General features: G+C 39.1%; 1 protein-coding gene across 1 annotated transcript; it reads right to left on the bottom strand.

The window, feature by feature from the left end:
- Nucleotides 1-2,788: 2,788 nt before the first annotated feature.
- Nucleotides 2,789-3,968, bottom strand: LOC6593579. Its single transcript, XM_002018834.2, has one exon. The coding sequence runs from the start codon at nucleotides 3,850-3,852 to the stop codon at nucleotides 3,406-3,408; it is 447 nt and encodes a 148-aa protein (XP_002018870.1). The 5' UTR covers nucleotides 3,853-3,968; the 3' UTR covers nucleotides 2,789-3,405.
- Between the last annotated feature and the right edge of the window lie 10,437 nt (nucleotides 3,969-14,405).

Below are 14,405 nucleotides of genomic sequence, written 5' to 3'. Positions count from 1 at the left end.
ATAATTGACAGCTCATTTGATTTTAATCATTTGAAAATAGTGTTCAAAACGTGGCATTTAATGGGCACATCCATGAAATCTGCATTGTATCCGTATTATCTGTGGCCATATTTTGGATTGTTTGGACAGAATGCGATGTATGCTGTTTTTTGGGGGTGTTCTGGGCATATATTTTTGATGGAAATCAACGAAAAGCACGAATTCCGACTGTAGAAAAAGGGTTAAAAGATGGAAAGACTTTTGTATCGGTTTCATTGGATGAAAGATAAAAATTTCGACTGCAGAAGTATGCAAATTGAATGATGCAATGAAATATATGTAGATGAAAGGGAGAAATATATCGCGCTACATGCGGCAGCGCCCATCGGTTGGATATTTATGGAGGAAGGCAATAAAAATGGCGAATTTTTTAGTAGGAATTTCAAGAACAGTGACTGATAAAATATTATGCATCGTATCGCGCGTCATGCGTGATAAGTGAATAAGTGAATGATAGAAATATTAAAAATTGTTTTGCGCGTCTTGCAGGAGCGCCCATCGGTTGAATATTTATGCATGAAATCAATGAAAATGGGGAATATTTTAGTAGAAATTTCGACAACAGAAGAACATAAATGACTTATAAAAATATTAAACATCGCATAGCGCGTCATGCGGCAGCTCCCATCGGTTGAAGAACATTCAACACCATACGGCCCTTGGCAAAGGAATATTACCGCAATTTCTGGTGGCCTGTTGATACGTTTTTAGTGCTTCTGTTGCCTGTTTCGCAGAACATCCCTTTTCCGGCCATAATCTGTTGACTTTTTCTGTCTTTCGCAGCTTTTTTATAATTTTCCGAACGAATGAAATGTCAATGGGGCCAGGCTATAGATTTTGCTTCTGTGACAACAGCAAAAAACACTCGAAAAATGTAATTAAATCATGAGTCCAACGAATGAGGGCTCGATCCCCCTCCCACACCCCCATACCCCCATTCCGCCCTCTATCATTCACTCATTCGGCACTCAAAGAGCGTTTCATGATGACGACGCCGTCGATGATGATGATGATGATGGGGGCGTGGGGCGTGTAATCGTAACAATTATCAGGCGATGGATCCCAGCAACGACACTTGACGACATGAACATTGTCACGCTTCTGCCTTCTGCCCCCCAGCCCCCACCCCCCCCACTCATTGGGGGATGATAAAATTTTGTTGCCTAGTGTAATGCTTAACGATTGCTGTGTGTTCATTGACTTTCGGCGCGGGGGGTCGGGTCTAACGATTTTGTTGAGTAGGCTAATGTCCCTTTACCACTCTCTCTCTCTCTCTCTCTGTCTCCCCCTGTGCCATGTGTGTGGGGGCTTATCGCTCTTATCGGGACAATAATTCCCCTGATAAGCGCACTTTCTGCCTGCCATTCGCCTGCTGCCCCCATGAATCAGTCGCAGTGCCCGTCAGCGTGATTTTGCTTTTATCTCTATCGCTCTTTATCTCTCTCTCTCTCTCTTTCTCTTTTGTCCTAACCTTCCCCCCTTTTGTTTTTTTGTGGCGGTCAGCCTTTGGGTATTTCCCCAAATTTTTTGCGATTTTTTTTTTATTTGGGTGTTTCTGTTGCTAGACGTTTGATATATGTGTTTATAAGTGTATTGTATGTGTTTAATTGTCAAGTGATTTATACACTTATTAATTCTAGGAATGTACTATAGGAAAACTACTCGTAAATAATTTTAAAGGAAATTAAAAGTTGATAAAATGGCGAACAGAATTGAAGGGAAAAGTTGATTTTTTGTTATAGAAAAAATAGGAGAACAAAATTAAGGGAATGCAAAAAATTAATTAATTAAAAATTAATTTATTAAAATTAATTTCTAAAAAATAATACAAATTTAAAGTTCATTAATTTGGGAATAGAATTGAAAGGGAATGTTATACAGGTTAGTTATAGAAAAAATAGGAGAAAAAATATAGAAAAAATTAAACTGTCTTTCAAAATTAATTAAAATTTAATAAAAATATAAATGAATGTAAATTTAATGAATGGCATAAATAATTCATTAACTTTGATCTGAAAATCTATTAAACTATGCAAATGTTTACATATTCAGTATTTTTTGGTATTTTTATAGTCACGATTTCTTTAACTATTTTCTCCTATAAGGAAGATGAGAAAACAATGAGAGTTAATTGTGTAAATACTCGATAGAAATCTGCATTAATCTTCTTTCAAAATACATTTAATGCTTTGGAATATACTGTTTAATTTCACAGATTTTTGTTTTTTTTTTTACTAGATCAATCCAAAGTCGACTTCTATTTCGCGTACGTTTGCGACCTCATCATTATGACAACCAAAACTCGATGAACCACATCTTTTGTACCAAAAATAGAGCTAATGAAATGCTATTGAATCGACTAAACAAATAAAAAATAGCTATTTCTCTTTAGAAAAAATAATTCTCAAAAATTATAAATAATATATATGTATATATTTATTTTGTTTATTTTCTCTCTTAGTAAAAATAAAAATCGTTATTTCTCTTTAACAAAATAAATTTTCACAAATTATAAATATTATGTAATTATTTGTGTTTTTTTTTTAAATATCTAACAAAATTAATTTTTAAAAATTATAATTATAAATATCTATATACATATTTATTTTGCTTCTTTTTCCTAGAAAAAATAAAAAATCAGTAGTTCACCAACAAGATTAATTCTCACAAATTTTGTAAAAGAGAAAGAACTTAAAAATCTTAAAAACACCCAAATTATTGGCTTAAAAAATCTTCACAAATAAACAAATTTCAATTTAAATTCCTTTTTATTTGGCATTAATTTGTATGGCTCATATAAAACAGTTCTCCAGCCACCACAAAAATGAACAAAAGAGCGAAAAGTCTTAAACAATTTTATTATTTTATGGATCCATTGGGATATAAAAAGGCCTTTGTGTGGAGAACAGGCGACTCTTCAGTGCCTTGTGGAATCACCTTTTGTGGGGGGCATATAGTATATGTATATCCAAAAATAATTATGATAAGCGTTTGTGCCGCATGCCGCATGCTGCGTGCCGCATATGCAATAAATCACATGGGGGGATAGCCAGTCGCAGATTGATGGCCAATTGTTGATGGAAACGGCATGGAGTTCTTGTTGACGTATATCATCATTGCAGAGAAAATCGAATCGAAACGAAACGAAACGGAGCTGTTGACATTGTCCCGCCATTGTCGTCGGACGGGGGGCGGGGGCGGGGGCGGATACGGGGACTCGGACGGGGAAAGACTTATTTTCACACGTACATATCGCTCTCTCCAGCACTGCTCTGCTCTGCTCCGCTCTGCTTATTTTTCTGCTTGGGTTTTGGTTTATTTTTTGTGGGGCTCAGTCCCACATTTTCGCCATCCCCGTCCCGCCCCTCATTTCGTTGGCTGAGCAAACACTAGGGGGGCGGGGGGGTCTCGGGCAAGCAGATTCCTTTTGTCACGACTGAGACAGCCCCTGGCCGCCATATATTTGTCGTGGACCAGCTCGAAGAGCTCCTGCTGAAAGTAGCCATGCTCCTGGCAGTGCGAATCCTTGTGACCGACGCGGCGTATTTGCTTATCCCTCAGCCGGAACTCTCGCCACAGCAACTGCAAGTGCAGCCACTTTTTGGCAATAAAGTCCAGCGTTTTACGCTCGAACGGGGTCTTCTTGTAGTTGGAAATTGCATGGAAAATGAAATTTGCATTGATTTGTTGCTGCAGCGCCAATTGATCCAAGGCCACCAGCACCAGACTACCGTTATCGCCCCCAGCCCCAGTCCCAGTCCCAGTCCCAGGACTTCGGGCACAGCTCAGCTTCAATGCCACAATATTGGGCATAATTTCTGGCCTGCTTTTCCAAAACTGTCACTTGTTGTAATTTATATATCAGATAGTTTTTATTTATATTCGTTCCACTTCCAGTTCCACTTCCACCACGAGGGTTCCACAACTAAATGCCGTCGAATCGCTGATTCTGCAGTGCTTTTATAGCACTTTTTCACCTTGTTTTTTTGTTTTTGTGATAAACAACTGGGCACAAAGCTAACAATCGTTGACGAATGCCGAATGCGTGTATTTATTTATAGGTGACTTTTTTCATTCGCCCACTGATTGTCGCCATTGACTTTGATGAGGTAAGCGCCAGCTGAGGGACGACGACGATTCACGTGAGTGGCTCCGAATTTTCTACTGTCTAAACGGAAAATTAGTTGGCCAACACTGAGGGGTATTGATGGGGGAGCCTTACTATTTATTTTTAGCACATTTTCCAAGGGTTGAGGTTTTTTAAGGGCTTTTTTGCCATTAATTAGCTTTAGACTAAGGTTAGGCTATTAAGTATATATATTCTTGATCAGGATTCATGAAAGAGTTACCACAGCATCGGATCAAGAATAATACACAAAAGGGGTTTCAGTAAAACTATCGTTTGGCTCTTTGAACACCTGGCTTTCGCAGATGAGGATTCCATATTTTTTTAGAAACTGTTTTCATATTTATTAATATATTTTTGGAAATAATTCTTATAATATTTTCAAGAAATATACAAGGAATAATAATAATATTTCTCTTTATTCTCTCTCATCTCTCAGGATCCTTAAAATAAAATTCTAGACATTTGTGATTTGATTTGTAAAATCGAACTGAATTTTATTCTTAAAATCCAAAGAGGTATTAGATAGAATTATGTACTCTAGTATAATAGAGTAACTATTATCGCTGGACCCATGAAAAGGACACATCTTTACTGCGGGTGGCATACATAGGTGTTATTTTGGTATTAGATTGGATAAGTGTTTCTCCACTTGTGTTTTAAGGGGTTAAAGGGGTAAATACAGATCTCCGCTCTTACCCGAGCAGTCATAAATCTATCCCTTTATCTACGTCTAATTTTGTTCCTCTTTCTCCCACAAATTCTCTCTCCTTGCCTTTGTCTCTCATTCCATGACTATAAGCACCTCTATGGAAAGTACTATCTACTAATTTTTTGGTATCTGAGGGATCGTACTACTAAAAGTACTGCTAATACTCCTAGTACTACTACTTCTACTGCTACTACTACTACTAATACTACTTTTACTACTACTAATACTACTACTACTACTACTATTACTACTACTACTACTCATACTCCTAGTACTACCACTACTACTATTAATACTACTACTACTACTATTAATACTACTACTAATACTATTAATATAACTCCTATTACTACTACTAAAACTACTACAAATACATCTAATAATACTATAGAAACCTCTAATACTACTACTACTACTACTAATACTATTAATAAAACTCCTATTACTACTACTACTACTACCACTACTACTAAATATTACTACTAGTATTACTACCACTACTTATCTTTGAACAGGGTCAAGAAACAACTCTTTTCTAAACCCCAAATGTATTTATTTATATTTATTCTCTATTATATTTAGACTTTAGAGACCACAATCTGCCCCCAACAGTCTTTAAGGTTCTTCCACCCCAATATTTCCGCCCAATTCTCCCGTCGCGAATCTAAATTTACTTATGACAACACCAAAAAAGAAATCCCAATACAATAAGTGCTGAAAACAGTAAGAAAGTAAAAGATAACCAATGCCTAAAACGTGACCCAACCACGCTTGGGGAATTCCTAAATGACCAACGCAACGGCACTTGACGGGACGACTATTTGTGTTCCAAAAATCCAACCATCCAACCATCGATAAGATATGGGTACAAGGTTCTCTGGAATTCGATTTCTGAATCGCTAATCGCGCGTCTGTCTGCAGTGAGGAAAACTCAATTAAATGCCCGACAATTAACTTGTTTTTCCTGCTGTTTTTCGGGAAAAAAAAACAATTGTGTGTTAACCAAATAATGCGGATAAATGGCTAATAAAAATGAAGGCCAAACAAAACAGAAACAGAAACCAATTCGAGCCAAAGAACAGAGCACAGAAAACAACTGCAGAAAAAAACCAATCAACCATCGGTCTTGGCCATTGGACTTGGCTTATACGGAGTATCTCTGCCCGTAATTTGCTTCGATTAGGAGGATACAAGTGAGGGCGCAAAAACCAACACTGAAACTGAATTAAGACCGCAAATTTATGTGGTGGCAATGTGGCACGGAAGGTGGCAGACACCAAATGTGGCCAAAAGACAAATGCTTTGGTTTTTTCTGTAGTTTCAGGGAATTTTAGGCAGCAGATAGCATATGATATTGCGGCATGGAGAGGAAATGTTGATGGAGGGGAATTTATGTATTTTTTTGTAGCAGGTTTATTCTGATTTTGGGAGGTTTATTTCTAGGAAAACATATAATAGTTCCATTGGAATTTATGTAATATACTTTTGAGCTTCATTTAATATAAAAAATGATTGCAATAAATGAAATAACAAATTATTGGTAGAAAACTCATTGGAAAATTATCTACAGATTTTCTCGAGGTGTTATTTAATAGTAATAATTTCTATTAATTGTTGCCCGATTTTTTCCTAATATTTCCGATAAAATACCAAACTTTTGTGACTTTTCAAAGAATTTCGATTATTTTCAAAAATTTTTCTTTAATTCCCCTTTCCCCTGCCTTTGCATAATCTCTTGCAATCTGCCCGCCTGCCCCCCGCCCCTCCCCCATTGATAGGTCCGAACCTGAACAATCAACTCAAATTGATGTACATTTAAGGCCCCCAGCCCCCAGTCCCCCATGCCACACCCTCGTATACCGCTTTCGTGACAGCAGGAAACCATCCAAAATGTGGGCCTGTCCAGACCGCGTTCAGCCATGCCGCAAAGGCACGACCCCCCCGCCCCACACGTGAAGAAAGTAAGAAATAAATTTATGTAAAGGAAGAACAAGGTAGACAGACGCCATGCTTTCGGTGGTAGGCTGTTTAAATGGCGGGCGAGAAGAAAAAAAAAAATATATAAACAGCTATAAAAAAAGGTGAAAAGAAAGCTGAATTAGGTCCACGAATGTTGGATGCTCTTTCGAGTTTGGCTGGCAATGAAATTGCCAATAAATATATTTGATGCATATAGGATAAACAATAAACAATAACAATAAAATATAAAAAAAAAACAATAAAAAATAGTCATTTTTGGATCTCAAATTTTTATTTTAAATTTAAATTAGAATTAATAAGATTGTTTTTTTTTTTAATTTCTTTAAACCAAAAAGTTGTTCCCATAAAAGTCCAAATTTCAACAATTGTTCCTCTTTCGAATACATTTTATAGTGTTTATTTTTTTAAAGAATATTTTTGATATATTTCACGCATTATGCAGCAGCGCTCCTCTGGCTTATAATTAAGTATCTTTCAAAATTGGTAAAACATATATAAAAAATGGAGAATTTTTTGTGTAATAATGAAGAAAACATAACATTGAGAAATTTTGTAATTATTTCTGAATACTTTGGTAGTTTTTGTACGCCAAAATCAAAAATGGCGGCTGTAAAATGGCCTCTCCACACGATGTATCGTCCCCGAAGTTCAATTCTGAAGCCTTTTGTAGTGAACAGACTTAAATTTATTCAACTTTATGAAATTAAGAGAAGAAACAGAATTATTTAGAATTAATTAAAGGAAATTTAGATGAAGAAATTTTTTTTTTTTTTTTGTTTTAAAAAAACTATATTACTATATTTTTTTAAGCTCAATTTAGTATAGTAAAATATGTCCATATGTATGAATCGGATCGATAGATTCAAATTTGGTTTCGGGAAAAACGTGTTTGAAGTTCTTTGAGAGTAGGTGCGCCCCACGTAGGTGCTTTCGAGACGCTCTCATTCGAGGTATTCCTGTCTCGTATCGAAATATTCTTTCACGCACATATTCCCCAAATATGTGGCTTTAATTTTTTGTGGAACAAAATCAATCAAGAAATATATAATTAATAAATAAAAGAGCCTTCCCTTAAGTCATTCACAAACGTCTTATACGAGGTTAAGTACCCCCCTTTGTGGTAGAGTATTAGATGAGTGGCACATTTTAGAGGCTGTGCGCGCACTTTAATAAGATTTATTAAGTCGCAGGGCCTCCGACATTCAGTTGGTCCTTGCCAGTGCCCAGGTCCTTGGCAGTGTCTTAACCGAAAAATGGCAAACAAAAGAGGAGGGGAGGGGGCACCGCGCTGTAAATATTTGTTACACCAACTCTTGCCACGAGACGACCACCGACACTGTTTGCATTTCGTGTTGTGTTGTGTTCCGGCTGTTTGTTCCCTCTCTCCCTACTCCTTGCCCCTCTTTCGCTCTATCCCTATCTCCATCTTTGTCTTTCCCTTTCCCTTTCGCTCTTAGTCTTTGTGTTTATTTTGCAGCTAATAAAAAGTTGATGTGTTGCTTTTGCAGCAGCAGTTTTTTGTCCGCCTAAAAGCCGGCAACGAACTTTCTCTCGTCTGCCAATTTTTTTTTTCTACCTCCTTTGCAGGGCATATCGAAGGGGTAAAGTAACTGTTTCTGTTTCTGTTTAATGGAGCCTGCAATTTTTGTTTGGGGAAATGTTTGCTCTTTAATTGTCGGGTAATTAGTTTTCCGTTCGTTTCTGGCAGATAAGGGCCCCCAATCTGTGTAAACACTTGATAATTTAATTGGAACTATGAGCATTCGTCATATTATTGTATATGATATGTCTATAAAACTGATTTCTTGTCCAATTCCCAGAAAACACAATGGCCCTGATAACACCATTCGTTCGATGGAGAGTGTGGTTTTTTTTTTGTTATTTTTTAAAAGAGTAGTTTTTGGGGAATTCAATTAGCTGCCACTCAACGCTAAGGCTGTTGAAATCTTATCAAAAAATGTACTTAAAGAGGTTCAAAGAATTATTGAGTGGCTGATAAAATACATATAATGATAGATATTGGCAGATATTGGTCTGGGAATTACCTTTCTTTTAGGCAACTGCTTTAACTTAGGCTCAACCCCAACTAATCATAACCCCCTAACCTCTCACCTGTCGGAGGGGCGGGGACGAGACGACTCGACTGCAAGCAATTGCTTGGCCTTTGTTGGCCTTGCGCCCGTGTTTGTTCTTGTATCATAAAAACCAAATTTAATAAATATTTGGGGCTTTCAGCAACAGCAGCAGCAGCAGGAGGCAGTCGACCATTTCAAAAAAAAAAAGTCAGAGGGAGAGAGAGAAAAAAGAGGGAGCGTAACGGGGTGGGGGTGGGGAGAATGGAAGTCAAGCGGCGGAGGGCGGGCGTCATATAAAATTGATGCCTTTGTCGTCTGGTGGTGCCACCTGGGCGGCCTCTCTCTCTCTCTCTCTCTCTCTCTCTCTTTCCCACCCACATGCAGTGCCAGTAAATAATGTAATAATCTGGGCCTGAGCCTGGGCCCCGTGGTCCGTGGGTGCCCATAAACCGAAATTTATGCACAAAATTCAATTATGCTTAAAATGTGGTTAATAGGCCCGACACACTGGTGGTTGGTGGCCGCCGTGGTCCCTGGCAACAATGGGGCATGCCACAGCCCATGGGAAAAATACATACGTATCTAATGAAATTTATTAAATATTATTCAACATATTCCTGGCCCCTTTTACCCGTCTGCCCCCTTGAAATTAGATATCGTTATGTTTGTTATTTAATAAACAAATTTTGCATCTTTTTGTTCCCCCTTTTTTTATGGGGCTCATATGAGTGCAGAAATTGTTTGTTGCCGAGTTTTATGATGCATGCCACCCACAAAAAAAGACAAACAAATGGCCAATGGCTTTGTGTTTTGCCGTTTTGTTTATGGACCTGCCTCATAGTCTCATCTCTTTTTTATGATTTAGTAGACTTTTCAGAGAGTGGTTTACTCTGCCATTCTGTCGACAAAAAGGTAAAGTTAATTTGGACACACAAAAGTTGGGGCGTAAACTACAGAGGGGTTAACTTTTTAATGCCCCAACAAGTACTAGCCTTCCAACAGGAGCTTTTCCTCTACGCCTTTGGGCCATAAACGAATCCACTTAGATCGGAATCGAATCGGATCAAAGGGGCGGCTCAGATTTCTATGCTAAGTGCTTGGGGCTTAGTAGCACTAACTAAAGCCCCCTGATTGTGTATCCCTTTACTCTACAAGCAATTGACATTGGTTTCTCTCTCCGTTGGACTCAGAGTCCTGGCCCTGTCCTGCTTCTCACACGCCGACAAACGATAACGAAACAAATCCGTGTACATGAAGTGAACATTTGAAGACAGAAACAACCAACAAACACACACGGACGGGATTTGCAAGAAAAGCACAAGGCAGAGGAGGTCTGGTGTGACGAAGTGGTAGACACCCTAGGTTACTGCTGATTTGAATTTTATTGGAGAACCAGGAACAGCAGTGGGTTTTCGTCCCACTGTGCCGCGCGCAACTAGAAAGAACGCAAAGCGTGGGAGCGAAAAAGGTCTCGTCTCGATCGCATCACCGCAGCAGCAGGTACCAAAACGGCGTCCGAAACGAAAAGCAACGACGAACGAAGCAAAAAGTAAGAGAGGGAGAGCATGAGTGCAAATGCAATAGCCAAATGCACACTCTCTTGCATTTGCAAGAAATTCTTCTTCCGATCGCCCTCGCAGCAACAACAACAAAGGCAATCTCTCTTTCGCTGGCCAGGCCTCGCTCTCAGCACAAATACGGGATCAGAATGAAATTATACAAGGTGGTGGGTAAGCTTACTCTCTTGATGAAAGAGCGAGAGAGAGAACAACGAATTTTGCTGCTGTACTGCGTTGCGGGAGCGGACTTTGAAATCGAAGCTGCCCATGGCTAGATTGCGGGACTTGCGATTCGGAGGTCGAGACTGTGGGCTAGAGTGGGACGGCGCTAGCGAAATCAGATAACGCGTTGTCAGAAGTGCCTATGTATATTGATTTTCGCTATCTTTTTTATGGGAAAGCATTTAAAATTGTAACAATTTGTTAAAGTATATCCCAAAAAAGTGTTACAAAAAAAGCTCTTTCGATATCCGATTTAGAACCCATTCTAAATTCTAGAAATTGTGATGAAAAATACAAATAAATGTGTACAATGCTTAAACATTATACCCTCTTTTCCAGGGTACAGAAAACAAATACAAATACAATCTCTGTGTCTGGGTGTGTGTGCCAGTGTTGCAAAGAAAGGATGTCTGTGAGGACAGGAAAAGACTCGAGTGAGTGGAAAGACAAACTCAAAGTCAGCTCAAAAACTTGCAAAATGATTTTAAATGACATAGGAAATGGCAGGACGCATCCCATTCACACACACAAACATATATATAGTCACGAGTCCTTGGCTCCGATCTTGTTAAGATAAAGTCGCCTTGCGAATATTAACAACAATAACAACACAACAACAACAAAAACAGCAACAAAAGAAAGCACAAAATAAATACTAAAAACAGAAATGGCTACAACAGAAGGTGGTGGGGCGCGTAGTGGGGACAGGGGGCGTCCCGCCCGCAGGTTGTCTAGTCGGTCGAGAGGCTAAGACAACGGCGACACGACACACATATGAGCAGCCATGACCATGCGGCACGGCCAGGCCAGGCCAAGCCACTGCCTCGAAAGCGTTTGGGTCACAGTGGTCTGAAATCAGGAAGGAAATTCTGTAGTTTCTTAAACGTTTTCGGAGATCTCTCTCTCACAGAGTGGCTTGGCCGCAAAGGCTGGGTTTTTATCTGGTCACAGGACATTGGGCAACCGAGGAGCATTGCTGTATGACGCGTGAGCACTCAATCGACCGAGGTGTGCTGCTGCACGTCTAACCGAATCGAATTGAAAGCACTTCCAAGTGTGGCAATCGATGATGGATCGATATTGGCCTTTGGAATATTATCCCTATTCTTAGTTAAAACTTTGATCAATATTCGAGGCGCTTTCCCCTGGAACCCGGCACCACTGTCTCTGCCGCTGTCCTGTCACTAGTGCTCCCCTGTCGTGCCTTTATTATAACGACAACGTGAGCCATTTTCCTTTCTTTGTGTTGCTCCATTTTCCAGTCGCTCGTCTCGTCTCGTTTCCTTTGCTTTCCCTCCATTTTTTTTTTCTTAATCTACTCACAGACATTTTTCTTTCAATGTTGGCTTCGCTGCCGCCACCCAGGCACCCACCAGCAGCAGCAGCCCCCTCTCTGAGCTCTGCTCCTGCTTTTCTATTTGTCACCCAGATAAGTGTTTTGTAGTATTTTCTCTGCTTGTTGTGTGTGTGTGCCTTCTTTTTTTTTTGTCTTGGGTTTGTGGATGGAGCATATCCTTTGATATGCTCAGCGAAGGAAATCCAAATCGTAACTGCACGAAGGCTACGTGCCTTGTGGCCCTAACAGCAGCACCAGCAGCAGCAGCATAACCAACTGTCATGTCAGTCGTGTGGGTGGGAGAGTCCCCAAGCTAAAGGAGCATCCTCCAGCAGTGCCGCTGTTCCACAGTTCCACAGTTCCATTCAACTGGCAACTGTCTTTAAGACTCTGCCACAACATATCCTGTCCTACGGCTTTGCCCCTCTCCCAGCCCCTTCGCGAAAGTTAAGTGAGTTTGAGATGCCGGCGAAACTACTTCAAATCTTTGGTAATAGATATCAACAACTTTTTGGGGCTACCATCCCCCCCACCCCCCACCGCCCCAGAACATGAGACCAAGACCAAAGCGAAGCCGAAGCCGAATCCGAATCCTGTGCGATGCTGCCGCTGCGGGTCTAATAGATTGTTCCCCCCTTCTTGGGAGTGCGTTTCTTTGGCTTCCATGGGACGCTCCGTGTGTGTGTTCTCTAAATTAAAAATGAACTTTGGCAGCTCTCGAATTCATGGTCATGTTAACTTTTTGCTGCACTTGCCTCGTGCCTCGTGCCTTGTGGCTGGTGGCTGGTCAACTCTCTGTTCACTCAACCGCTCAACCACGCCGCCCTCCTCCTCGTTTGTCTTGTCAGTGAACCCCCCCAGAGGGGTTGAGGTGGGACTTCCTTGTAAGTTAGTTACTCACTTGGCTTTAGAGACAGTCGCTTCTGTGATAAGATAAAGCTTTACGAGTGCTGTTCGCGGTTCTTTGTGACTGGGGCTGGGGGCTGCTGGCTGCTGCTGTCGGGTTCAACAGATTGCAGCTGTCTCCGCTGTCTCTGGCGATGTGGAATGCGTTTTGAAGTTTCAAGATCGACCACAGATAACCAAAAGGAACATAAGGTTATGGCTTAGAGGTCATTGTGAGGCTTAGTTGGGGTTTATTGGGAATTGGTTTCTCTGAAGGTTCTACGAGAATAATTTATGGTTTTGTAAATGATAGGGGGATTTACAAATTTGTATATAATTACCAACAAAAATGAAAAACACCAAAAATACTATGCAAAATACTAGACATTTTTATATAATTTCATACAAAAAAATTTGAAAAAAGTTTATTATTAAAAAAATATTACTAATTAAAAATATTTTTTCATAGAATAGAAATTAAATACAAATTTTAGGAAAAGGAAAAAAAGGAAACTTCAATACAAGAAAAATTTCAATTCTAAAAAATAGTACAGAAAATTACTACATTTGCGGATGATTCTATATTGTCAAAAACACTGAAATCACTTGAAAAAAACTTTTAAAAAATAGTAGAAATTTGTATAAAATGTCCTAAATTTTATTAAAAACTCTTATTTTTTATCGAATATAAATTTAAAACAAATTTTAGGAAAAATACTTCCAAACAAGAACAAAGGTGAATTCTAAAAAATAATAAAGAAAACTACTACATTTTTTAGGGACACTTAAAATATATCATACAAAATTCTAGAATTTGTTCTAAAATATCCACCAAAATATTAAAAATGTTTATTATTAAAAATACTGAAATTTGTATGGAAAATCATGTGGCAAGACCCCTGAACACTTGCTTCGCTCGGTCGTATTTTTAATATATTTATATATCATATTTAAAAAAAAAAAAAAACAAACTGTCCATATAAGAAAAAAAAATTAAATCTAAAAAAAAGAAAGAAAAATAACACATATTCTGGGAATTTCTGTGCGAATCATTATCAGATTAGCAAATAATAATCATAAATGGTAATTGAAATTCCCCAAAAATAGGTTTGATCTTAATCGAAAAGCGATTCGAAAGCGAAAACAAATCAAGATTTTCCCCAATTCGATTCCTGCGATTGTCTCCTGTCAACAGGGGGACCTCGAGAATAGATTTACCATCTTGAGATTGTCTAGAGATAGTGGCAAAGGGGGTATTGGCACGCGTTTATGGCAGCCACCGAGCCACCACTGTCAACAGATCTAATCAACAGACACCGAAAGAGCGTCAGAGAATGCCAGATAGGGAAAGCCTGATTTACTGATTTTCTGATTTACGGCCAATTTTCTGAGCGCAATGGCATGGTCATTCGATGGTCAGTTGATAAGGCACCCATCGATGTGCCTTCCCCATATAAATGCGGGGACATTC

This window comes from Drosophila persimilis, unplaced genomic scaffold, assembly GCF_003286085.1.
Source record: "Drosophila persimilis strain 14011-0111.01,24,50 unplaced genomic scaffold, DperRS2 tig00000124-arrow-pilon, whole genome shotgun sequence".
In the NCBI taxonomy this organism is placed as follows: Eukaryota; Metazoa; Arthropoda; class Insecta; order Diptera; family Drosophilidae; genus Drosophila; species Drosophila persimilis.
This window is presented reverse-complemented; position numbering and strand designations above follow the sequence as displayed.